The sequence below is a fragment of the Macaca nemestrina genome, chromosome 3 (genome assembly GCF_043159975.1).
Source record: "Macaca nemestrina isolate mMacNem1 chromosome 3, mMacNem.hap1, whole genome shotgun sequence".
NCBI classification, from domain to species: domain Eukaryota; kingdom Metazoa; phylum Chordata; class Mammalia; order Primates; family Cercopithecidae; genus Macaca; species Macaca nemestrina.
The window spans coordinates 190,924,429-190,948,823 of NC_092127.1; the positions used below are offsets into that span (position 1 = coordinate 190,924,429).

The 24,395-nt window shown below is 53.5% G+C and overlaps 1 protein-coding gene across 3 annotated transcripts in view; it reads left to right on the top strand.

Annotated features, from left to right (window-relative positions):
• LOC105483840 (leucine zipper and EF-hand containing transmembrane protein 1) overlaps positions 1 to 24,395 on the top strand; it is a 43,024-nt gene that overhangs the window by 12,317 nt on the left and 6,312 nt on the right. The window contains exons 3-11 of one of the 3 annotated variants that reach the window (XM_011744851.3): positions 2,672 to 3,122; positions 8,203 to 8,346; positions 9,838 to 9,975; positions 11,863 to 12,066; positions 17,307 to 17,426; positions 19,143 to 19,274; positions 19,788 to 19,931; positions 20,922 to 21,050; positions 24,107 to 24,241. In XM_011744851.3, the coding sequence (XP_011743153.1) occupies positions 2,672 to 3,122; positions 8,203 to 8,346; positions 9,838 to 9,975; positions 11,863 to 12,066; positions 17,307 to 17,426; positions 19,143 to 19,274; positions 19,788 to 19,931; positions 20,922 to 21,050; positions 24,107 to 24,241 (1,597 nt within the window). Of the gene's footprint in view, positions 1 to 2,671; positions 3,123 to 8,202; positions 8,347 to 9,837; positions 9,976 to 11,862; positions 12,067 to 17,306; positions 17,427 to 19,142; positions 19,275 to 19,787; positions 19,932 to 20,918; positions 21,051 to 24,106; positions 24,242 to 24,395 lie in introns of all 3 variants that reach the window. The other 2 variants (XM_011744850.3, XM_011744852.3) reach the window with 2 other exon arrangements.

Genomic DNA, 24,395 nt, shown 5'->3' on the forward strand with positions numbered 1-24,395 from the left:
CTCTGCCTGGTCTGTTTTTTTGAGTCTTCGTCTTTGCCTGTCAACACCCCGTGACTGCTGGCATCATGCCTTCTTGTGGAAGCCACCATCTTCCTTGCTAACTGAGGGTTGGGAAGTTGTGGAATTCAGCTTGATGTAGGGAGGAGGTGTGTTCCCATGCACGGGCACTGTCGTCACCCACACTGGGAGGTGAGCCCACCTCACAGAAGGAACACAGCCTGGCCAGGGGGCAGTCTGAGGCTGCGTGGGCTCTGCTGCATTCTGTGTGGCTCGGCCCTCAGCATGCCTTCACTCTGGACTGTGTGGATTCAGGGGCCTCTTCCTGGCTCAGAGGTGACTCCAGAGCTGGGGAGAACCTAGAGACATGGTGGGTGGGGCTGGGCCACCCTGGAGAGAGCCTGGAGCTGCCCTCACAGGGATTGGGGAGGTGACCAAGGGGGGGTGCCTGTCCCCCTTTCTGCCCCTCCCAGGCCTCACTGGTGTCCACCAGGCACCTTCCATGTGTCTGTTTCCCGTATTCTTGAGAACCTTTCCATGAGGTCAGTGTTGGGTTTGCTTGTCTGCAATTGAGGGAAGACTCTGAGCCTGGGAGAGTTCTTGTGGGAGATCCCAGACCATTACTGGTGCAGAGAGGAGCCCCCGCTGCCTGGGCTTCTGATCCTGGTGTGCGCTCACTCTAAGCTGCCCTGGGCTGACAGTGCCCTGCACCAGTCGCACTGCCCTCTCCGGGCTACAAGCCGAGGCAGGCCTGTGTCTGCAGGCCCCCAGTATCCCCATCTGAGAGACAAGCAGCGGGTCCGGAGAGTCCCCGCCTGGCTTTCAGCTCTGATCGGTGGCTTCTCCGAGGCTGTGAGGCAGTGGTAATCACAGGAGCCACATCGTTGGTGGGTGTTCTCATGTCTCAGTTACTGTCCTGGTACTTAGTATCTATTAACACACGAATTCACGAGAAATGCTCCCAAAGCACAGAGAGGTTAAATTACTCAGTCAAGGTCACACAGCAGTAAGTAGTGGAGCTGGAATTTGAGCTCCAACAGTCTGCTCCGGAACTCCGGCTTTGCCGCTGGTGTCAGGCCAGGCACAGAGAACTGATGGAAGCAGGAGGAGCTGATGTGAAGTTATGCGACACACATGGCCTTTTAGGTGAGCTCGGGCCACCCAGGGGGGATTTGTGCCCAATTGCAGGGGAGTTTCTAGTGTGCCAGGCAAGACACGCAGGAGATCGTGAGCCTGAAAGGGCCTCGCACAGGTCAGCTGTTTGAATTTTGGACTGTAAATGGTGTTGTGGCACCACGCTGCGGTCAAATGATAGTCTCTGTGTTGCACACAAACCGTAGTCTCTGGGCCAGGCACAGTCCATGCTGCAGATGCTCGGGCTGCAGTGGCCTCCTCAAGGCCTTTCTGTGATGGATACGGCACAGGCGGCTGCTGGGGCCGATGCAGCTTGGACCGAGATGGGTCTGGGTTAGTGCCAGCCTCCCGCTGCCGCCTGTGAGGCCTCGAGCCTGCTCTCTGGCCCTCGCAGACCCACATTCCGGTTGGGAGAAAGCAAGTGTGGTGCACACAGTATGCACCTGGTCTCTAAGATGACCAGTTGTCAGCAGGGCACCCGCTAGGAGGCAGCACTGTGGATGAGAGGCCAGAGCGGTGCAGTGGTCAGGGAGGTCTGAGTAAAGCAAGGGCGTGAGCTCGGGATGTCCAGGCAAGGGGGCAGGTGTGAGGCTGTGATCTCAGAGCCTGCTGGTGCCAGAGTGGACAGGTGCGTAGAGGAGGAGGAGATGGGCTTTGGGCCTTATTCTTTGGATTTTACTGTTTTGCTCCGGTGCCTGCAGACAGCTAGTGTAGAGATCTGAGGTCAGCGAGCGCCCTTACTGATCTGCAGGTCTTGCTCAAGAGCCACGGGTCTTTCCAGAAAGTCACTTGTTGGAGGAGAGGACCTCCAAAGTCAACAAAGTCTCTACTCTGCCCTCCATTCCCCCACGAAGTGCCAAAGCGATGCACCCTAACTCCCCAAGTCTCTGGGAGTGGGCCTGGGAGACCCACCCAGGGATCCATCCTTTGCTGATTGTGTTTGTGTCTGACCTGCCCGCCCTTCTGTGGGGATCAGCAAGCCCATGCTGCTGTCCGACGAGGTGTGGGGCTGAGGGGGCTGCACGCTGTCCTGGCCTCCCTTCCGAAGGGCTCCCCAGGGGCAGTGCAAACATCAGGAAGTAGGTGGGACTGTGTGTGGTTGTGACATGGCATGGCACGGGGCATGTGGGTTTTGCTGCTGTTGGTGTTTGGTGCTGAGCTGTCAAAGGCTAGTGCTGGCTCTTTTTTTTTTTTTTTTTTTTTTTTTTTTTTTGAGACGGAGTCTCGCTGTGTCGCCCAGGCTGGAGTGCAGTGGCCGGATCTCAGCTGACTGCAAGCTCTGCCTCCCGGGTTTTTACGCCATTCTCCTGCCTCAGCCTCCCGAGTAGCTGGGACAACAGGCACCCGCCACCTCGCCTGGCTAGTTTTTTGTATTTTTTAGTAGAGACGGGGTTTCACCGTGTTAGCCAGGATGGTCTCGAACTCCTGACCTCGTGATCCGCCCGTCTCGGCCTCCCAAAGTGCTGGGATTACAGGCTTGAGCCACCGCGCCTGGCCAGTGCTGGCTCTTAATACTGTTTTCTACTCTTCCCTTTTCAAGGAATGTTCCATTTGGCTGCTGCACTTCCATCCACCCTGTGTACCCATCCTTCAGAGGTGATCACCTCGGCTGTTGGACTCTGAGACCCGAGTGCCTTCGCACGGTGTTGGGAGCGCCATGGACCTCTACCTCTGTGGGTTTTGTGGTCGTGGGACCTCGGTGCCTTCCTGTGCGCGGCTGGCACTCTTCACGCCCTGTTGGCGATGACTCGGTAGTAGAGAAGTCCCTCAAGTCCTTGAAGGACAAAAACAAGAAGCTGGAGGAAGGTGGCCCAGTGTACAGCCCCCCCGCAGAGGTGGTGGTGAAGAAGTCCCTGGGGCAGAGGGTGCTGGACGAGCTGAAGCACTACTACCATGGCTTCCGCCTGCTATGGATCGACACCAAGATCGCAGCACGCATGCTCTGGCGCATCCTCAACGGCCACACCCTGACCCGCCGGGAGCGCAGGCAGGTAATGGGGACATGTCCAGTCCTTTCTTTTTTTTCTTGCTGTATCACCCAGGCTGGAGTGCAGTAGCGCAATTTCCGGGGCATAGGCAATCCTCCCGCCTCACCCTGCCGAGTATCTGGGACCACAGGCTTGTGCTACCACACCTGGCTAATTGTTTTTTGTAGATCCGGGGTCTCACTTTGTTGCCCAGGCTGGTCTCAAACTCCTGGGCTTAAACAATCCTCCCACCTCAGCCTCCTAGAGTGTCGGGGTTACAGGTGTGAGCCACCGTGCTGGGCCGTGCCCAAATTCTTTTCACTCTATAGATTGCTTGAAAGTTATTTTTAGGGCTTGCTTTCTGTTTGGTAGAGAAAAAAACCTATTGCCTAGGAAAAACTCGGTTTACCCGTGTATTTCATCTCCCCTCCACTGCAACAGTCATCCACATAGAAGACCACACAGCAGACACCAGCTGGGTGTCCTCTGATTCAGTTCTGACAACATCTACCTGGAGATAACATCAGATCCCACAGGGTGAGGACTCTGTCCCCAGGATGCCGCCCACCAGTCTCAAGTCCAGGCCTCTCGGAACTTCTAACAGACTGGCTTCAAGTTAGGTTCCCACCAACCCCTCTTCATTTTTATTTTTATTTTTTGAGACAGAGTCTCACTCTGTCGCCCAGGCCTAAGTGTGGTGGCACAGTCTTGGCTCACTGCAACCTCTGCCTGCTGGGTTCAAGTGATTCTCCTGCCTCAGCCACCTGAGTAGCTGGGATTTCAGGCATACACCGTCACACCTGGCTAATGTTTGTATTTTTAGTAGAGAGGGGTTTCACCATGTTGGCCAGGCTGCCCTCAAACTCCTGGCTTCAAGTGATCCACCTGCCTTGGCCTCGCAAAGTGCTGGGATTATAGGCATGGGCCACTATGCCTGGCCCCCTCTTTGTTTTTAAATTGTTTTAATTTTTTATTTTTGTGGGTACATAGTAGGTACATGTATTTATGGGCTACATGAGGTGTGATGGCACCCCCACCCCCACTTTGGGTTCGATTAATTTGCTGGAGTGGCTCACAGAACTTAGGGAAACACTTATCAGTTTAGTATAAAGGATAGTGCAAAGGATACAGGTGAAGAGACCATCAGGCAAGGTATGTACAGGGAAGGGGCATGGAGCTTCCATGCTTCCCGGGTCGCAACTCCCGGTGAACCTCTACCGTGTTCAGCTTTCTGGAAGCTCCTTGAACCCAGTCCTCTTGGGCATTCCTTCCCTCAGGGCATAGGGCGGAACCCTCTTTAGGGAGGGTCTTAAAACCCATAGTCAAGAAGTTGGGAAGATTAGTGACCTGCCTGAGGGCAGGTGAAAGGAGGGTAGGGAGGTCAGAGGCCTGCCCCCGAGGCCCGACACACCTAACATTATCACAAAAGACTGTAACAAGGGCAGTTGAGCCAGGAACTAATACCTGTCATAACACCACACCTATGCAAAGTCGCACCTAGCCACTGAATTGAATTGCAACACCGTCTGCTCCTGTTTCGACTCTCCCACCAGCAGTTTTCAGCACACACCTCCACCCACTCTCGATGCCTTGACCCTCTCGATGCCATTCCCCTTCCCCGCTGCTGTTTCCAGGGAGGGGTCTGCGTCGGCACTGTTGCACTTCTGGTGCAGGTGCAGGCCCTGTCTGTCTTATTGCTTCCAGGTTTGTCTGGAGGGCTGTGTGTGTCTCTCTGGGTGAGTTTGTTTTTATTGTTGGGATCCGTGCTCCTGACCCCAAGGTTCCACATCTGCCATCTGTCGTAGAACCTGCTTGCTCACCAGTGGCCAGGCTCTTGGGGCTCCTGGTTTGGCCTCTGGTGCACCAGCTCCTGCTGTCCTTCACGGTTCTAAAAAGATTCTCCATTTTCTGTGTTTGTCCCGGGGCTGCAATCTAGATGTCTTCTTTCTATTTTACTCATTTTCTTTTCAGCTGAAGTAATCTTATTTAATGCAACCACTGAGGTTTTATTTTCAGTGGCTATGTTTTTAAGTCTAAAAGCTCGATTAGTTTATTTTTAGTTAGTTTTTTTAAGTTAAAAGAGATGGAATCTCACTTCAGAGGGGTACACCTTGTATGATGTAGGTGGTGAGCTAGTTTTCTTCAGCACAGATATCGTTTGCTTCTGTGAGAGCCGTGGGACACCATGGGCCGCAGAGAGTGCAGCCCTGTGTGAGAATCAAGTCCACTCTCCCAGGTGCAGCCTCATCTCCTGTCCGCTCCACCCTTTCCTCCCAAGGACACCTCATGGTTTCTAGCTCTTGGGGTTTATATCGCGTTTGTGTGACTCTGGTATTTATTTACTTATTTTTATTTTTGAGATAGGGTCTCGCTCCCCTACCCAGGCTGGAGTGCAGTTGCACCCTCAAAGCTAACCAAAGCCTCAGCCCTCCCAAGCATAAGGGATCCTCCCACCTCAGCCTCCCATGTAGCTGGGACCACAGATACTGCTGCCATACCAGGCTAATTTTTAAATTTTTTGTAGAGACTGGATCTCACTGTGTTGCCAAGGCTGGTCTCAAACTCCTGACCTCAAGCAGTCCTGCTGCCTCGGCCTCCCAAAGTGCTGGGATCACAGGCATGAGCCACTGCACCCGGCACCAGCCTTCCTTTTTAAAGATAATCCTGGCCAGGTGCCTTGGCTCACGCCTGTAATCCCAGCATTTTGGGAGGCCGAGGTGGGCCGATCAGGAGATCAAGAGATCGACACCATCCTGGCCAACATGGTGAAACCCTGTCTCTACTAAAAGTACAAAAATTAGCTGGGCGTGGTGGCGGGCACCTGTAATCCCAGCTACTCAGGAGGCTGAGACAGGAGAATCACTTGAACCCGGGAGGCAGAGGTTGCAGTGAGCTGAGATCGCGCCACCACACTCCATCCTGGAGACAGAGCGAGACTCCGTCTCCAAAAAATAAAAATAAAAAAAATAAAGATAATCCTGTGCACTTAAATGTGCTCTAAGAGGATGGGATTTGTAGTTCCGCTTTTGTGTTTAAAACATTTAAGAAGTTATTTTCTTGTTTGGGTGCAGTGGCTCACGCCTGTAACCCAGCACTTTGGGAGGCCAGCGCTGCAGATCACCTGAGGTCAGGAGCTTGAGACCAGCTTGGCCAACATGGTGAACCCTGTCTCTACCAAAAATATAAAAAAGTTAGCTGTGCTTGGTGGCACATGTCTGTAATCCCAGCTACTTGGGAGGCTGAGGCAGGAGAATCGCTCCAACCAGGGAGGTGAAAATACAATGATCCGAGATCGCACCATTGCACTCCAATGTGGATGACAGAGCTAGATGCCATCTCAAAAAAAAAAAAAAAAGAGCCGGGCGCAGTGGCTCAAGCCTGTGATCCCAGCACTTTGGGAGGCCGAGACGGGCGGATCACGAGGTCAGGAGATCGAGACCATCCTGGCTGACACGGTGAAACCCCGTCTCTACTAAAAAATACAAAAAACTAGCCGGGCAAGGTGGCGGCACCTGTAGTCCCAGCGACTCGGGAGGCTGAGGCAGGAGAATGACGAGAACCCGGGAGGCGGAGCTTGCAGTGAGCTGAGATCCGGCCACTGCACTCCAGCCTGGGCGGCAGAGCGAGACTCCGTCTCAAAAAAAAAAAAAGAAAAGAAAAGTTGTAAATTTGGATTTTAGTGATGATTTCACAATGTATAAATTTACCAAAAATCATCAAATTTATTTATTTTTTTGTTTGTTTGTTTGTTTGTTTGAGATGGAGTCTCGCTCTGTCGCCTGGGCTGGAGTGCAGTGGCCTGATCTCAGCTCACTGCAAGCTCCGCCTCCCGGGTTTATGCCATTCTCCTGCCTCAGCCTCCCGAGTAACTAGGACTACAGGCGCCCGCCACCTCGCCCAGCTAGTTTTTTGTATTTTTTTAGTAGAGATAGGGTTTCACCATGTTAGCCAGGATGGTCTCGATCTCCTGACCTCGTGATCCACCCGTCTCGGCCTCCCAAAGTGCTGGGATTACAGGCTTGAGCCACCGCGCCCGGCCAAATTTATTTAAAATAGGTGAATGTTATGGTATATTAATTACACCTCAGTAGAACTGCTAAAAAAATTAATGAGACATATCAAAAAACACGTACCAGCTTTAAGGATATGTCCTGCCCAAATACGGCACCGTTTGGGAATAAAGACAGTCATAAATTGTAATCAGTGAAAAAAATATAGGAGTCCATGGGTCCAGTGCAATAATAAATAGAAAAATGAATGTACAGGAAGGCAGGGTTCTCCCCTCCTACAGATGACAGATAGGAGAGTTAGGGAGCTTCTGTTTTGTGTCCATGAGAGTAGAGGCTGGCTCCATGAATGCAGGGTCGGGAGAGAGAGGCTGGGGAGGAGGAAGAGGACATTGCTGCTCTCAGGGCGTCTCCCTGGGATTGCTCACACCTGGGATTGCCAGTGGAAACATAGGAACTACACGGAACACCTTGGCCAAAGGACCCATGTGAGCAGCACCGAGGAGGGGCAGCATCACCCACGCTGTTTTCCAGCAGTTGTTCAGGCTTCACGGGGATTTCTGATTGTTTCATATTGGGTGTTTCTTTAATGGCATCAAGCACTAGTTTGTTTATGTCAATGAAATACTTGGGTTTTTTCCTAATGACTGCTTTGTAGTATAGTCTGAGGAAACACGAGAGAAGCCCTGCTTCTAGAGCACCCTCCAGGAGAAGGTATGGGTCAGCCCATCCTGGTGACCCCTCACCACTCTAGTCATGCCCAGTCCTCAGCCTGAGCCCTCACTTGCTGGCCCCGAGCCCGGATTGCTGGCCAGTGTCCTTGGAGGACCGAATCGCCGGGAGCACCCAGTGGCCCTTGGTATCAGCACTATACCCTCCTTTTCTGGAGGCTGCTGGTACTTGCTTTGGACCCTGAGAAAGAAGTGGGTTTCGGTAGTGGTCTGCTGAGTGGTTCTAGAACTTAGAGTCCTCGGTGGGTTGTGTGAGTCGCTGCCTGAGGTTGTGCCTGTAAACCGTTACAGGAGAAATGCTCACACCCCTTGCCCCTGTTCCCACATGTGCTCTACTCCCCTCTGATGGATTCCACCCCTTTCCAGTTTCTCCGGATCTGCGCTGACCTCTTCCGCCTGGTGCCATTCCTCGTGTTCGTGGTGGTGCCGTTCATGGAGTTTCTGCTGCCTGTTGCTGTGAAGCTCTTCCCCAACATGTTGCCATCCACATTTGAGACTCAGTCCATCAAGGTGAGGGCAGCATCCCAACTGCTTGTTTTGGAACAAGATTGAAATTCATTGTGGTAGCTTCCTTGTTTGTGACTATTTCAAGTGCTAGACATTTTCGAGACTTTATGTATCTTCATATCGTCCTTGTGCTATGCGATAATTATTCAGTGGATGCTGGGTTTTGGATTTGTTTCTCTTTATTTATTTATTTATTTATCTATTTATTTATTTGTGTTTGAGACAGAGTCTCACTCTGTCACCCAGGCTGGAGTGCAGTGGTGCGATCTTGTCTCACTGCATGCAACCTCTGCCTGCCGGGTTCAAGAGATTCTCCTGCCTCAGCCTCCCAAGTAGCTGGGATTATAGGCGTGTACCACCATACACAGGTCTTGCCCTGTCACCCAGGCGGGAGTGCAATGGCTCGATCACTGCTCACTGCAGCCTCAAGTTCCTGGACTCAAGTGATCCTCTTGTCTCAGTTCCCGAATAGCTGGGACTACAGGCTAAGCCACCATGCCTGACTAATTTATTTTGTTTGTTTTTTATAGACAAGATCTGCTATGTTGCCCAGGCTGGTCTCAAACTCCTGGGCTCAAGTAATCTTCTTGCCATGACCTCCCAAAGTGTTGTTATTACGGGTGTGAACCACTGCTTCCAGCTCAATGTGTTTTAAAATACAGGTTTTCTAGACCAGTGTTCCTCATGCTGTAGGGGAGTTGTGAGGTCCTTCTGGGGCAGGGTCAGCCAGCTGCAGCCCACAGGCCAGATCTGGACCCTGCCTGTTCTCAGTCCCCTGTGGGAACCTGCGATGCCCAATCATGTGTCTTGTCTGTGAGGCACCAGCAGAATTAAGCAGTTGTTTTAGACCACACAGCCCATGAAGGCCAAATGCTTTCCTGTCTAGCCTGTTAATGGAAAGTGTGCCAACCTTTGCTTTAGGGGATCACACGAGTTTGTTTGTTTTTTGTTTTGTTTTGTTTTGTTTTTTGAGATGGAGTTTCACTTTGTCACCCAGGCTGGAGTGCAGTGGTGCAGTCTTAACTCACTGTAGCCTCCACCTCCTGGGTTCAAGAGATTCTTGTGCCTCAGCCTCCCAAGTAGCTGGGATTACAGGTGTGCATGCCTGGCTAATTTTTGTGTTTTTAGTAGAGACGGGGTTTTGCCATGTTGGCCAGGCTGGTCTCGAACTCCTGACCTCAGGTGATCCACCCACCTTGGCCTTCCAAAGTGCTGGGATTACAGGCATGAGCCACCGTGCCTGGCCCACAGGGGTATTTTTTAAAACCATGAAATAAAAGGGTTTGAGAATGTATTGCACTTATATGAGTCAGTGTTTTGTGAAATGTTTCTGGGGGTGGGGGTTGGGCACAAACGTGAGATGTTTTCCTTGCCCAAACCACAGTCTGAGCAGTTGGAGTGCACTCCTGAGCCCACCCTCCAGGAGGCCCCAGGGTCTAGGTGCCGGCAGGAGAGGCCGGGGCCTGGAGTGCAGTGCCTTCTCTGCCCTTGCAGGAGGAGAGACTGAAGAAGGAGCTTCGGGTCAAGCTGGAGCTGGCCAAGTTCCTCCAGGACACCATCGAAGAGATGGCCTTGAAGAACAAGGCAGCCAAGGGCAGCGCCACCAAAGACTTCTCTGTATTTTTCCAGAAGGTGCTGTGATGCGTCTGAGTCCCTGTGACCTCACCAGGGAGCCTTCCTTGCTTTTCTGTTTCCCCTTCGCTGTGCTCAGCAGAGTGGAGCTCCCCCAGGTGGCTGGCTGGCGCTTGAGACTTTACCCAGGAGGCTCAGTTGGGGGCCAGTGGAGTGTCAGGAGTCTGGCCTCCCTGAGCTCCCAGTGAGTTGAGCTGTGGTGGCTGCTCCTCGTCAGCCTTCAGAATCACGGGTGTCTGTGTCTCATCACCCTGCAGTCCTCCAGGCACAGTAGAATCTGACCCGTGAGGGGCCCGAGACCCTGATGTTGTGAGGTGTGGGTGGCTTGGCCGGGCTCCTCTGCTGGGCACTGCCCTCTGGCTAGACTCAGTCAAGAAGGTCCCAGGTCCCAGGGGCTGGTCAGAGGCCTGGACTGTGAGAGCAGTGGGGGCTCTAGAGGAGGAGCGGCCCTCGAGGTTTCCTGTGGTCATGTGGCGTGAGGTGAGGATGGGGGAGAGGGTGGGTGCCATGGACGAGATCCCTGAGGACCAGATGGGGCTGACGAGGCCAGTTTAATTGGCTTGAGGGACTTGGGACACTTCGGAGTCAGAAGGATGTCTGAAGTGCAGGAAGAGCTTAAACCTGGGGCTAGAAACTCCAGCCATGCGTGTGCCTTGTCTGTGGGGTTTTCCCACTGCAGCACAGAGGCGAGTGGTTTCCATGGCTGCAAAGCCAGAAATACTTGCTGTCTGACCCTTGACAGAAAAGACTGCCAGGCCAAGGCCTAACCACAGAGAAGCCTCTTGGAAGGAGGCGGCACGGCCATGGGGCTGCTGAGCCCCCAAGGAGTGGGTGGTGGTTCCAGCAAGATGTTCTAGGGGGAGCCATGCTTTGGGAGCCTCACCCAGGATGTTGCACCTTGCAGAGTGGGAGGAGGGGCTCGTCCCAACCTTTCCTGGGCTGCCGAGCTGCCAAGAAGGACGTGCTTGCGGTCACCCGCATTTTGGTGTGCTGCATAGGTTGGCCCCCAGGAGCACACCTGAAACCATGTCTTGGAGCTGGCATCCTGCATGTTACGATTTGAGCTGGGCACCAAGTCAGGCTCGTCCTCCCTCGTCTGTCCTCTCTGCTAGGGACCCTCCTAACCCAGCTCTTGGCAGAGACTGAGCTGGTGGCTTGTCCCTCAGGTGGGAGGAACCACAGAGGGTCACCCAAAGGGCTCTGAGTGATCTGTGCTAAGGGAATCTAGCTCTCCCTAAAGAGCTAGATGGCACACCCCTCCCCCAAGGCTCAGGCAGTCATCTGTGGGAGATGTCGGTGCATACGGGTGCACCTCTTCCTGCCCCAGAGCAGCAGGGTCCCAGCCACTTTTGTGGCAGAGAGAGGATCACAGGACCTGCATGCAGCAGCCGGTAGGCCCAGGCCTCTCCCCCAGCAGACAGCAGCCTCAGCTTTACTGGCTCAGGAAGGGCAGGTCCAGAGGCCAGATACCACCTCTCCCCAGGCTAGCCCAGCACTTGAGTCAGAAGTCAGTGGTTTGAGGCTGAGCCGGGCAGATCATTTGAGACCAGCCTGGCCAACATGATGAAATCCTGTCTCTACTAAAATACAAAAATTAGCTGGGCGTGGTGGCGCAGCCTGTGATCCCAGCTACTCGGGAGGCTAAGGCAGGAGAATCGCTTGAACCCAGGAGGCGGAGGTTACAGTGAACCGAGATTACACCACTACATTCCAGCATGGGCGACAGAGCGAGACCCTGTCTCAAAAAAAAAAAAAAAAAAAAAAAAAGAAGTCAATGGTTTGAGTCCCTGAGGATGAGAGGCAGCACCTTTTGGGAATGTGATTGGTCATGGGAGGGAGCTGGGTGGGCACGTACCCCAGGGATGACCCTTGTGACCACTTCCGCAGATCCGGGAGACGGGGGAGAGGCCCAGCAATGAGGAAATCATGCGTTTTTCCAAATTATTTGAGGATGAGCTTACCCTGGACAACCTGACGCGGCCGCAGCTGGTGGCCCTGTGCAAGCTGCTGGAGCTACAGTCCATCGGCACCAACAACTTCCTGCGCTTCCAGCTCACCATGCGGCTGCGCTCCATAAAAGCAGACGACAAGGTAAGCCGGCCACACTCTGTGCCACAGCTATAGCGTTTACCTTTTTTTTTTTTCCTGATGACAAAAGCAGCATGTCCTCATTGTAGAGACTCGGGAAGATGCTGAACAATGGAAAATAAGCTCACTAGAAGTCTTGCCACTTGCAGATTGCAGATCCTTTGAAGATGGATGTCTTTTCTCTGGCAGCTTCTCGGATGATCTCTCTGTGTTTGGATTTCATCCGTTTTACAATAACTTGCTTAGGTGTGTCTGTCTTTGTGTTCGTCCTGCTTATTGATGACGGCGCCTCCGTGCCTCTCTCCTCCCATGAGGAGGGGCCTCATCGAGGGTCCGTTTGCCCCTTTGCCCTGTCCCGTCCATCGCACGCGCTTGACTGTGTTTCACGCCCTTTTGTGCTTTCAGGGCGCTGCCCTCCTTCTGGGTCTGATTACTCCTCTTTTTTTTTTTTTTTGAGACGGAGTTTCAATCTTGTTGCCCAGGCTGGAGTGCAGTGCGAGATCTCAACTCACTACAACCTCCACCTCCTGGGTTCAAGCAATTCTGCTGCCTCAGCCTCTGGAGTAGCTAGGATTACAGGCACCCGCCACCATGCCTGACTATTTTTTGTATTTTTTGGTAGAGACAGGGTTTCACCACGTTGGCCAGGCTGGCCTCGAACTCTGGACCTCAAGTGATTTGCCCACCTTGGCCTCCCAAAGTGCTGGGATTACAGGTGTGAGCCACTGTGCCCAGCTAATTACTCTTTTATTCATATTAGGAGCTCTTAATTTAAGATTTCAGTTCTCAGGTAAAACTGTTCGTTTTGTCATTTGTCTTCTTGAACGCACTAACTCTAGTTCACATTGATTACTCTAATAACTGGGTGATCCGTAGGCCTTTTTCTTTTGCTTTCCCTTTTGATTTTGTTTGCAGTGTTTCATTTTTCCTGGATGCAGGCGTTGCGTATGGAAGATAAAGAGGTTCAGGGCAGTGTTGGCCTCTTCCAGGAAGGGAATGCCTGCATCTCTGGTGAGCAGGTTGAGGGCCAGTCATTCCTACGAATCAAGGCAAGGCCATGTGGGAAGCCTGTATCCTGCCCTTGCTGGGACCCAGCAGGCACCCTAGCCCTGGCGGGGATGGTGTCAGAGAAGGCTGAGCGGGGCCAGCCCCTGTAGTGTCAGTGGAGACCACGTCGGGGGCTTGAGCTTTCCTCTCATCTGATAGTGTGTCCGCCACACTTCCCCACCGCTGGGGTGGCCTGGGGGACCCAGCGGGGAGTTGGGACTTTGACCACTGCCCAGCAGGAACAAGGCCATGTCTACCATTGTGCCCGTGGGAGCCAGGTAGGAGACAGTACTGAGATGCTTCTGCCCTCCTGCTGGGAGAGGCACCTGTGAGAGCTGGAACTCCCACGCACCCGCTCCCAGCGGTAGCAAGCAGCACCGCTCCCGCGGATGTCTGTGGAGGCTGGGTGGGGAGCCTGCACTTCTTCCGAGGCAGCGCTCCCACCACTTCTGAAATATGCCTAGGATTTAGCTTATGGATGTGAATGAGTGACAACATGGAGAGGTCATTGCCATTGAGAGAAATGTGTTACCCACAGCTTCCCTGTCACTTGGCCCCACAAAGCCTCCACACGCATGGGGAGCAGTAAGCTCGGGGGGACGATGCCTGCCTTCCTTGTGTGCAGCAGGTGGAGACATGTCTGACTGGGCAGGAAGGGAAACACAGACGTTGGGGTTTGTGGTTGGTGCTTGAAAGCTGGACCACAGGGAGGTGGAAACAGCTTTGGCCTTGTTAGCTTGGCCCTGGGATTAGTAGATGCCAGATCATCAATTGCAAACTCTGTGCAAATTAGAATACCCACCACCCATGCCACCATGCACCAGAGGAGGTCAGCTGCGACAAACTGGAAGTCAGATCTAGATTGAAGAAGCAGGAAGGTATCAGTGAATGAGAAAAGGCAACGCCTGGTACCAACCCTGAGATGACAGTTAGAGACCCTGCACCTGGGCCTCAAACAGCCACCAATGCAAAGCTACAAAAGCCACAACAGAGTAAAACACTTGAAAAATAGATCTTGGCAAAGAAAGAGAAGAAAAGATATTATTAAATATTAATATTAAAAGATATTCAGAGAAGATACTAAGGCCAGGTGCGGTGGCTCACATCTGTAATTCCAGTACTCTGGAAGGCCAAGGTGGGAGGATTCCTTGAGCCCGGTGGTTTGAGACCTGCCTGGGCAACATAGTGAGACCCCCACCTCTACAAAAAAATTTTTAAATTAGCTGGGCGTGATGACTTGCGCCTGTAGCTCCAGCTACTCAGGAGGCTGAGGCGGGAGGATTGCTTGAGCTTGGGAGATTGAGCTTGCAGTGAGTCATGATTGTGTCACTGCACTCCAGCCTGGGCAACAGAGGGAGACTCTGTCTCTTAAAAAAATAAAAATAAAAAAGAAGAACCAAATGAAAAATGCAGTATCCAAAGTCAAAACCTGGGTGGGGTCAACAGCAGAATGGAGAAGATAAAATACAGAACGAGTAAACTTTAAGATAAAATGATAGAAATTACCCATTTGAACAACAGAGAGAAAATAGTAGAAAACGTTGAACAGAGCCCCACAGCCTGTGCTGTAGCAAGTGTTGACCATCTGTGTTATCTGGTGTTCCGGAGGAGAAAGGATAGAGCAGGGCTGAAAGAGTACCTCAAGAAATAATGGCTGACTGAAAACTTCCCAGGCTCAGTTAAAGATGTAAATCTGCAAATGTCAGAAGCTGAGTGAACCCTGAATAAGATAAATCCAAAAAAATTCACACCAAGTCACATCAGAGTCAAACTAATGAACCTGAAGACAATAGTTTTAAGGCAAAGAGAGAAAGGCATCGTGTGTGTGTGTGTATGTGTGTGCACGTACACGTGTGTGTATGTGTGTGTGGTTGTTGTTTCATTTATGAATGCCAGGTCTTTTTTTTGGGTTTTGGGGGAGATGGTGTCTTGTTCTGTTGCCCTGGCTAGAGTGCAGTCCAGTGGCACAATCTCAACTCACTGTAGCCTTGACCTCCCAGAACCAAGCCATCCTCCCACCTCAGCCCCCCGAGTAGCTAGGACCACAGGTGTGCGCCACCACACCGGCTAGTTTTGTTTATTTTTCTTGTAGAGATGAGGTCTTACTATTATGCTGCCCAAGCTGGTCTGAAACTCCTGGGCTCAAGTGATTCTCCCACCTCGGCCTCCCAAAATGTTGGGATTACAGGTGTGAGCCACTGTGCCTGGCCAAGAACGACATCTTTACTATTAGGGGAAAAGTTGAATGACAATGGTCCAGGAACTGTGGAGACCACAGGACGTGGAGCATTATTTTTCAATTGTTAAAAGAACTGTCAACCCAGGATCTATCACCAGCAAAAATATAGCGATGACGGGGAGCCAAGGCAGTATCAGAGGGAAGGAAGCTGCGACTGTCACCAGCAGACCTCCCCTAAAGGAAGGGCTGAGGGAAGCTCCTCGACCAGAGAGGAAACAGTAAGAGAAAGTACCTCGTGGCAGCAGGAGGAGTTCCCAGCAACCAGAGTGAGGGTCGGCACAGCAGGCTGCGCTCTCCCTGCACCTTCTGTAGCAAGCGAGGCAGAGGGACGTGCTCCGTGGTGGGGTGGAGGTGACGATGCGGTGGAGGCGACAGCTGAGAACAGACGGAGGGGAGGCTTCAGTGCTTGCCTTCGTGGGGGAGTGCCGACCCCACCGCACTGCAGTGAGCTGCGCCCGTGGACTGTGTGTCGCGATCCGCAGAGCAACACTAAAAATGCTGCACAGAGACTCAGACCCCCAGAGCGAAAGCTAACAGAGGTCAGCCAGCCCACAGGAGGACAGGGAGGAGAAAGCAGACAGAAAGAGCTTCATTGCTGATCAACCAGAGGAGCCCAGCTCGGTGGGCGAAGGGTTTGGCTAAGGAGGGCACGCACGCTGTGGAATGCTGCGTGGCAGTGAGAGGCCTAACCCAGCACACCCACAGCACCCCCAGTGGGTCCTCAGGGAACCCCAGAGGTGATGTCCGGCATGATCCTGTTCAGAGAGCACTCCAGGTGACAGCTGCAGACGTGGAGACAAGCGTATCTGAACGGACAGCACCGGGAGCTGGGGAAGGTGGCCTCTGTCTTGACTGGGTGGGTGGCATGTGCTCATTGCAGTGCTGCTGGTGAGACATTACACTAGGGGAGGCATCTTATGCACAGGAGCTCTGTTACTTGTTAAAACTGGATGTGTGTCCACAGTTATGTCAAGTTTGGTTTTAGAAGTGGAGATGGCCGGGCGCGGTGGCTCAAGCCTGTAATTCCAGCACTTTGGGAGGCCGAGACGGGCGGATCACGAGGTCAGGAGATCGAGACTATCCTGGCTAACACGGTGAAACCCCGTCTCTACTAAAAAATACAAAAAACTAGCCGGGCGAGGTGGCAGGCGCCTGTAGTCCCAGCTACTCGGGAGGCTGAGGCAGGAGAATGGTCTAAACCCGGGAGGCGGAGCTTGCAGTGAGCTGAGATCCGGCCACTGCACTCCAGCCTGGGCGACAGAGCAAGACTCTGTCTCAAAAAAAAAAAAAGAAGTGGAGATGGTGGTACTGCCTACCCCACAGGGTGGTTGTGAGGTGGAGTGAACTCTAAAATGATGGGCCCTGCTGCAGAGTCCTGGCGTGGGAGCCCTGTTGCCAGCATCTACCTAGTGGTGGCTGTCATTACTTCTCTGTGTCTCTCTTCACCTGTTGCTCCCTGTATGCCTTGGTGTCTTCTATCTCTGGGACTCCTGTTTGCTTTTCCAGTTGGGGTCACAGTGACCTTGGGCTGAGCAGAAGAGAGGGGCCCTTTGGGTATGGGGTCAGGATGTATCTTCAGAGTATCTGGTTCCCTCTCCTTCTGTCCCTCTTTCTTTTCCATCCTGGGCACACTTTGGCAGATGGTGGACTGTGGGGATCAGGAGAAACATCAGGTGACAGGAGTAGCCAGGGTGGGGCTGGTTCTGCCATCAGGACAGAGGGATGGAGGTGGACTTCTTTGTCTCAGGGGATTGGTCGTGGCCGTTCTGCACTTCCCAAGATCCTGACCCTCCATCACAGGGTTCCAGCCACTTCAAACCTAGAACTGGGCTTTGGTGGCAGTGGTTTGATTCTTGCTTGGCAAAACCTGTTAGCCACTTACTCTGGAGGTGTTCACATAGACACGGTGACCCACCAGCAGCTGTCCCGGATGATAATTCACTGCTTTGTTTTCTAGCTGATTGCTGAGGAAGGGGTGGACAGCCTGAACGTCAAGGAGCTGCAGGCGGCATGTCGGGCACGAGGCATGCGGGCCCTGGGCGTCACGGAAGACCGCTTGAGGGGCCAGCTGAAGCAGGTGCGTGAATACTTGCCTTATGCCAGGCCAGCATTGGCTCAAGGGAAACGTCAGCCTTGAAAGGCCACTTGGAGGCTTTTCTCAAACTCTGGGCGGGCCTGGCGAGGCGACACTCTGACCTCTCTGGGGACGGCTAGGATGTTTGGGCTGTTTCTCACCTCTTCTGGTCTTACCACATTCACACCCCTGCATTCTCGCTTTTCATTGCCTTTTGAATATTGCTTTGATTTTTTCTTGTTTGCTTTTAGTTGATTTTAAAGACCTTAGTAACTTACTATTTTGATTATCTGTAGTCAGATGAGGACTAGAGTTCACCTCTGAGATGTCAGATATGTTCACATTTTGATTCTTTCTGAACTGGGGCCATGGAAGGTTTGGGTGGCATGGCGTGGTCTGACGTCTGGAGCTGCCCCCTCTCTTGGCCGTGCCCTGAGCAGGTGCCTGTTCCCAATGCCGTCAGATCAAGTGGCTTGTAGGTTGGGCAGTGGTGGCCCCGGCCACTCACTCTTACATGGAAAGGTTAAGGGGTGCAGGGCTCCAGCCAGTTTCCTCCCAGTGCCCTGGCACTGGCATGCCCTTGTTGGTCGTCATCCTCCTGCCGGGTTTTTCACACAACCTGCAAGAGTAGATGAAAGTGTGTGAACACACTTCCCCTCTCGACACAGACAGTATTTATGGTGTGATCCTGTGGCACCCCCTGCCTTCCACAGCTGCGTCTTCCATCGATTCCCCAGCAGAGCCTTCTCTGTCTGGCATGGGTGCTAACCTCCCTAGCACTCTGCCCAGCCTTCTGGAGCTCCGTGGGGACATGGGCCACACACACAGGGGCATCTGAGCAGGGGGGCAGATGCCGTCCCTTCCCAAGCCCCTCAGCCCCCAGGGGAGTGTGGTGCATTGGGGGCCCGAGTGTCATGTGTTTACACTTTCCTTCTCTACCCACCTCTCAGCGTTGCCTTTCTTCTCTTAGGGTTTGTTCTCATGTTTTGCCCCATGTTCAGTTTGTCTCCAAACATTGTCACGGTCTTTCTTGCGCATTTGGAGGATTGTCTTGGTGTCACTCAAGCAGCCAGTCCCAGAACCTGGTCTGTGCAGAGCCTGCGGGGGCCTGAGTGCTGACCGGCCTCAGTGGCACTGCCTCTGCGGGCCCATTATATGTTGACCTGGGCTGGTTTTCTTTGTTTGAGACAGAGTCTTGCTCTGTCACACAGGCTGGAGTGCAGTGGCGCGATTTCAGCTCGATAAAATCTCTGCCTCCCTGGTTCAAGCAATTTTTGTGCCTCAGCCACCCAAGTAGCTGGGACTACAAGCGCGCCCCACAATGCCTGGCTAATTTTTGTATTTTTAGTAGAGATGGGGTTTCGCCATGTTGGCCAGGCTGGTCTCTAACTTCTGACCTCAGGTGATCCGCCCACCTGGGCCTCCCAAAGTGCTGGGATTATAGGTGCCCAGCCCCTGGGGTGTTTTTAAGTGGAGAGTTGGTGCCCTGTTCTGAGGCCCTTGGGGTCCTCGCTGTGGGGGCTGTTGACCCCTGAGCCTCTCTGGTGTTTTGTTTACTAAGGCCGTCATCGGGTCACACAGCAGAGCAACAAATAGACCTTTTAGAACTTGAGACACCATCTTCTCTGAGGGCTCTTCTGGTGATGAGATGGGTTGACCTGCTGTGTTGGCGGTGGGGTTGAGGGGCTGCCCATCTGCTGAATGTGGCTTTGGTTGCAGTGGCTGGACCTGCACCTGCATCAGGAAATCCCCACATCACTGCTCATCCTGTCCCGGGCCATGTACCTCCCGGACACCCTCTCTCCAGCCGACCAGCTCAAGTCCACACTGCAGACCCTCCCAGAGATTGTGGTGCGTGCTGTCGGAGACCCTTTTACCTCCTCTCTGCGTAGCTGGCCCCGCTCTTCTGGGGTGGCTTTTCTGTGGTCGGGGGAGGCGTGCAAGAGCGCTCATTCCTCAACCATGGGCAAGGAGCCCCCCACCCACACAACCTCCCCTCTACCCCCTTGCTATTGCCCCCACCCAGCCACCTGTCCCCTTCCTTCCATCCTTCTTCACCGGCCCCTAGCCTGCCATCCCCTGTGTGGTCCTGACCTGGCCACATGTTGGCTGCTGTGGATCTGTGCTACGGCCCTTGGAACTGTGTCAGCAGCGCCTGTGCTCCTTCCCTGCACGTCAGGAGTCACCGGGCGAGCACAAAGGGTGGCCCAGAGGACTCCCAGCAATTGCAGGCGGCACCTCGGCAGTGCCTTCTGTCCTGTGTGTGAAGCCCAGCTGGTGACAGGGGCAGAGGACAGAGGTTAGGGACAGCAGGGGCCTCTGGCAGTTTCTGGGGCTCACTCCCAGGTGTACCCTCTTCTGAAGGCAAAGGAAGCGCAGGTGAAAGCAGCCGAGGTGGAGGGCGAGCAGGTGGACAACAAGGCCAAGCTGGAGGCCACGCTGCAAGAGGAGGCGGCCATCCAGCAGGAGCACCGCGAGAAGGAGCTGCAGAAGCGCTCGGAGGCGGCAGTAAGCGGTGGCCCTGCTCCGTGGGGCATGAGGCTGTCCTGACCCAGCCTCCCTAGAAACCCCACAAGCCGGCCGGGCGCGGTGGCTCACGCCTGTAATCCCAGCGCTTTGGGAGGCCGAGGCGGGTGGATCACAAGGTCAGGAGATCGAGACCACGGTGAAACCCCGTCTCTACTAAAAATACAAAAAATTAACCGGGCGCGGTTGTGGGCGCCTGTAGTCCCAGCTACTCGGGAGGCTGAGGCAGGAGAATGGCGTGAACCCGGGAGGCGGAGCTTGCAGTGAGCCGAGATCGCGCCACTGCACTCCAGCCTGGGCGACAGAGCGAGACTCCGTCTCAAAAAAAAAAAAGAAACCCCACAAGCCCACAGTCTTGGCCTCCCGCGTGCTTGGCCCCCCACGTGCGTGGCCCTATAGCTCTGTCCTGCATTTTTATTTCCCCCTGGAGTGGTCAGGGAGACAGGGTGCCCGGGTGTGGTGGCTGCAACTCTGACTTTGGGACTCCCTGATGGCCACGGTGGTGCTCATGGGAGATGTACCTTAGCCATCTCAGAGGGGCAAGCTTAGCACACAGCAGTGCCCACTCTCTCCTCAGGGACTTGCTGTGAGGGGCGCTGGCAGAGGAGCCTCAGACTACCCCAGGCTCTGGGCTCCTCTTCAACGCGGGCCCTGTGGTCCTCTTGGGTCACATGCATGGTGCCCACCCACAGGCTCAGCCTCCTTCTCTGCAAGTGACAGGACAGCTTGGTGGAGTCATGGGGAGACCAGAGATGGGTGAGGTGCTCTAGCCTGTTCCAGAGAGGGCCCCAGGTGACCTGGCAGCTGCATGGAGCCTCCCTAGGGACCTCCTGTGGCAGGTGTGCTGCCCGCTGTCACCGGCAGGCCTGCTCCCAATGTGGCCTCTGCCATCCATTCTGAGCATCAGGGATTGAGAAGTCTGCTTCTGTGTGACGGCGGGCACCGGGCCGGTGTCGCCTTGCCTTTCAGAAGGACGTTGAGCCCGAACGTGTGGTAGCCGTTCCCCAAAGGCTAGGGGCTGAGCTGCAGCCAGAAGTGTCTGACACAGTCCTGCGGTCAGAGACCCTGAAGGACACTGCCCCGGTGCTGGGGGGCTTGAAGGTAACGAGGCAGGTTCTGGGGCACTGGAGGCTGAGGAGGGCGTGGCCTGGCTTTGTGGACCGTTGTGGGGCAGGGATGGGGACAGGTTAGCTGGGGCACCTATAGCCCTCAGTGAGAGGAGATGGTGCAAGGGGTTGAGGATGAGGCCAGTGGGCCCCTGGGAGGCTTGGTGGTTGGGAAGAGAGTGAGTCCGGCTGGGCTCTGCACTGTGCCTGGGTGCACGACAGCTGAGGCTGCCAGGAACTTGGCACCCTGGCCCACAGTGTGGCAGGTAGAGATGCCAGTCGGCAGCTTTCAGGGCCCTTTGTCAGCTTGCGCAGACAATGGAGGGCAATGTGGCCCCTCAAGGTGAAGCCTCCTCCACAGGCCCAACCTGCCGTCACCTCCTGTGGGGTGATCTGGGCTTGCGGCATCTTCAGACTCCCCATGCCAGCCTGTGAGGTGCAGCCTCCAGGCACCTGTGCTGCCTACATGGGATGCCTCCTGGTGCCTTCCATCTTAAACTCGCAGGCTGGAGGGCAGTGACGCCATCTCGGCTCACTGCAGCCTCTGCCTCCCAGGTTCAAGCGACTCTTCTGCCTCCGCCTTCCAAGTAACTGGGAGTACAGCCGTACACCACCAGACCTGGCTAATGTTTGTATTTTTAGAAGAGACGGGATTTCACCATGTTGGCCAGGCTGGTCTCAAACGCCTGACCTCAAGTGATCTTCCCGCCGCAGCCTCCCAAAATGCTAAGATTACAGGGGTGAGCCACCGTGCCCAGCCATAAAAAAAATTTTGGGGCCAGGTGCAGTGGCTCACACCTGTAATCCCAACACTTTGAGAGGCCGAGGTGGGCGGATCACGGGGTCAGGAGATTGAGACCATCCTGGCTAACATGGTGAAACCCTGTCTCTACTAAAAATACAAAAAATCAGCCAGACATGGTGGCATGCGCCTGTAGTCCCAGCTACTCAGGAGGCTGAGGCAGGAGAATGGCGTGAACCTGGGAGGTGGAACTTGCAGTGAGCAGAGATTGCGCCACTGCACTCCAGCCTGAGCAACAGAATGAGACTCTGTCTCAAAAAAAAAAAAAAAAAAATTAAACTTTTTAGCAAATCAAATAGAACTATTATGTAAAAAGAATCATGATTACATGGGATTTGTCCAAAAAATACAAATTGGCTTGAATTTTTTTTTTTTGAAATGGGATCTCACTCTCTTGCCCAGTCTGGAGTGCAGAGACGTGACCTCGGCTCACTGAAGCCTTGACCTCCCAGGCTCAAGTGATTCTCCTACCTCAGCCTCCTGAATAGCTGGGATTATAGGTGCCCACCACCACACCTGGCTAATTTTTGTATTTTTAGTAGAGACGGGGTTTCACCATGTTGGCCTGGCTAGTCTCGAACTCCTGACCTCAGGCGATCCTCCCACCTCGGCCTCCCTAAGTGCTGAGTTTACAGGCTTGAGATACTGCGTCTGGCCAAAATTTTTTTAAATGTAATTTCCACATTAACAGACTAAATTGGCCAGGCACGATGGCTCACACCTGTAATCCCAGCACTTTGGGAGGCCGAGGCAGGTGGATCATGAGGTCAGGAGATCGAGACCATCCTGGCTAACACGGTGAAACCCTATCTCTACTAAAAATATAAAAAATTAGCTGGGTGCGGTGGTGGGCGCCTGTAGTCCCAGCTACTTGGGAGGCTGGAGAATGGCGTGAACCCAGGAGGCGGAGCTTGCAGTGAGCCGAGATCACACCACTGCACTCCAGCCTGGGCAACAGAGCGAGACTCCGTCTCAAAAAAAAAAAAACAACCGACTAAATTAGAAAAGCCGGGAATGTTTTATCTCGGTAGCTGCAGAAAGAGCATATGGCAGAACCCAGTATCCGTTCCTGATACGCAGATGTCCTGCACACATGGGCAGCTTTCTCAGCCCAGTCAAAAGCATCCGCTGAAACACCTCTAGCTGCCATCACCCTCAGTGGTGAGATGCCGATGAGGGTGTCTGTCCTCAGCTCAGCATCAGCTGGTGTCTGAGCTCAGCATCAGCCTGGGGGTTTCAGTCAGGGCAGTTGGATACAGAAAACAAAACCATATACATCAGAAAGGAAAAAGGAAAACTCTTTATTTAGAAATGGTGTGAACATCAATTGTGCTTCACTATGGTCATGAGTAGTCAGAGAAGGTTTGAACGGTATGGCACCCCCCGAAATGAACTACTTAGGGATAAATTTGGAAAAAGATATGCAAATGCTGTCCACGAAGTGCTTGCTGTAAAGTGTTGCTGAGGGAAAGAAAAACCCAACAGAGGGGCTGGGTACGGGGCCCACACCTGTGATACCAGCACTGTGGGGGGCCGAGGTGGGAGGATCATCTGAGCCCAGGAGTTTGAGACCAGCCTGGGCAACATAGTGAGACCCCGTCTTTACAAAACATTAAAAGTTGGCCAGACATGTCAATGTGTGCCCGTAGTCCCAGCTCCTGGGGTGGCTGAGGCAGGAGACTGAGCTTGGGCAATCAAGGCTGCAGCAAGCCATGATTGCACCACTGCACTCCAGCCTGGGCAACAGAGACCCTGTCTCAAAAAACAACAAGAAACACACGACCACAGGAGCACATCTCAGAATAAGTGAGGGAGAGAAGCCAGACAAAAAAAGAGCGTGCACTGGCTGATCCGTCTATTTCAGATGCTAGAAAATGCACCCAAGTCTGCCGTGGCAGGAGGTGGACCTGAGGTTGCTGGGGGTGGGCGGCGGGTCCCAGTGGGGACATGAAGATGCATTTGGAGGTGACTCTTTGACTGTAGTGAAGGTTTCACAGTACATGTGTCAATTCATAGATGACACGCTTTAAACAAATGCGGTTCGGCATATGAGGGCAGACAGTGACTGCATGCATGCAGCCAGCATAGCACTGAACCTGAACCCTGCTGGTCTCTTGTTACCAATGAGCGTCCAGTGAGACTCTTGCCCTGGGCTGTCCATATAATATGAACAGAGCAGCCGGTCACTTGGGAACAGGCTAGTTCTTTCCCTTGGCTCAGGCTTTATTATTTGACCATTTTTATCTCAGGAGGAACAGATCACTAAGGAGGAAATTGACATCCTCAGCGATGCCTGCTCTAAGCTGCAGGAACAGAAGAAGTCACTCACCAAGGAGAAGGAGGAGCTGGAGCTGCTGAAGGAGGACATGCAGGACTACAGCGAGGTGGGTGGGATTTGCTCCCTGGACTCTGAGACTGCAAGAAGAGTAAAATCGCTGTACTGGCCCCAAAAGTATTACATAATACTTCCGTCAGATACTCGATAAGCTGGCCAGAGAGTATTTGGAGAGGAAAGCAAATTATAAATAAACCTTATAC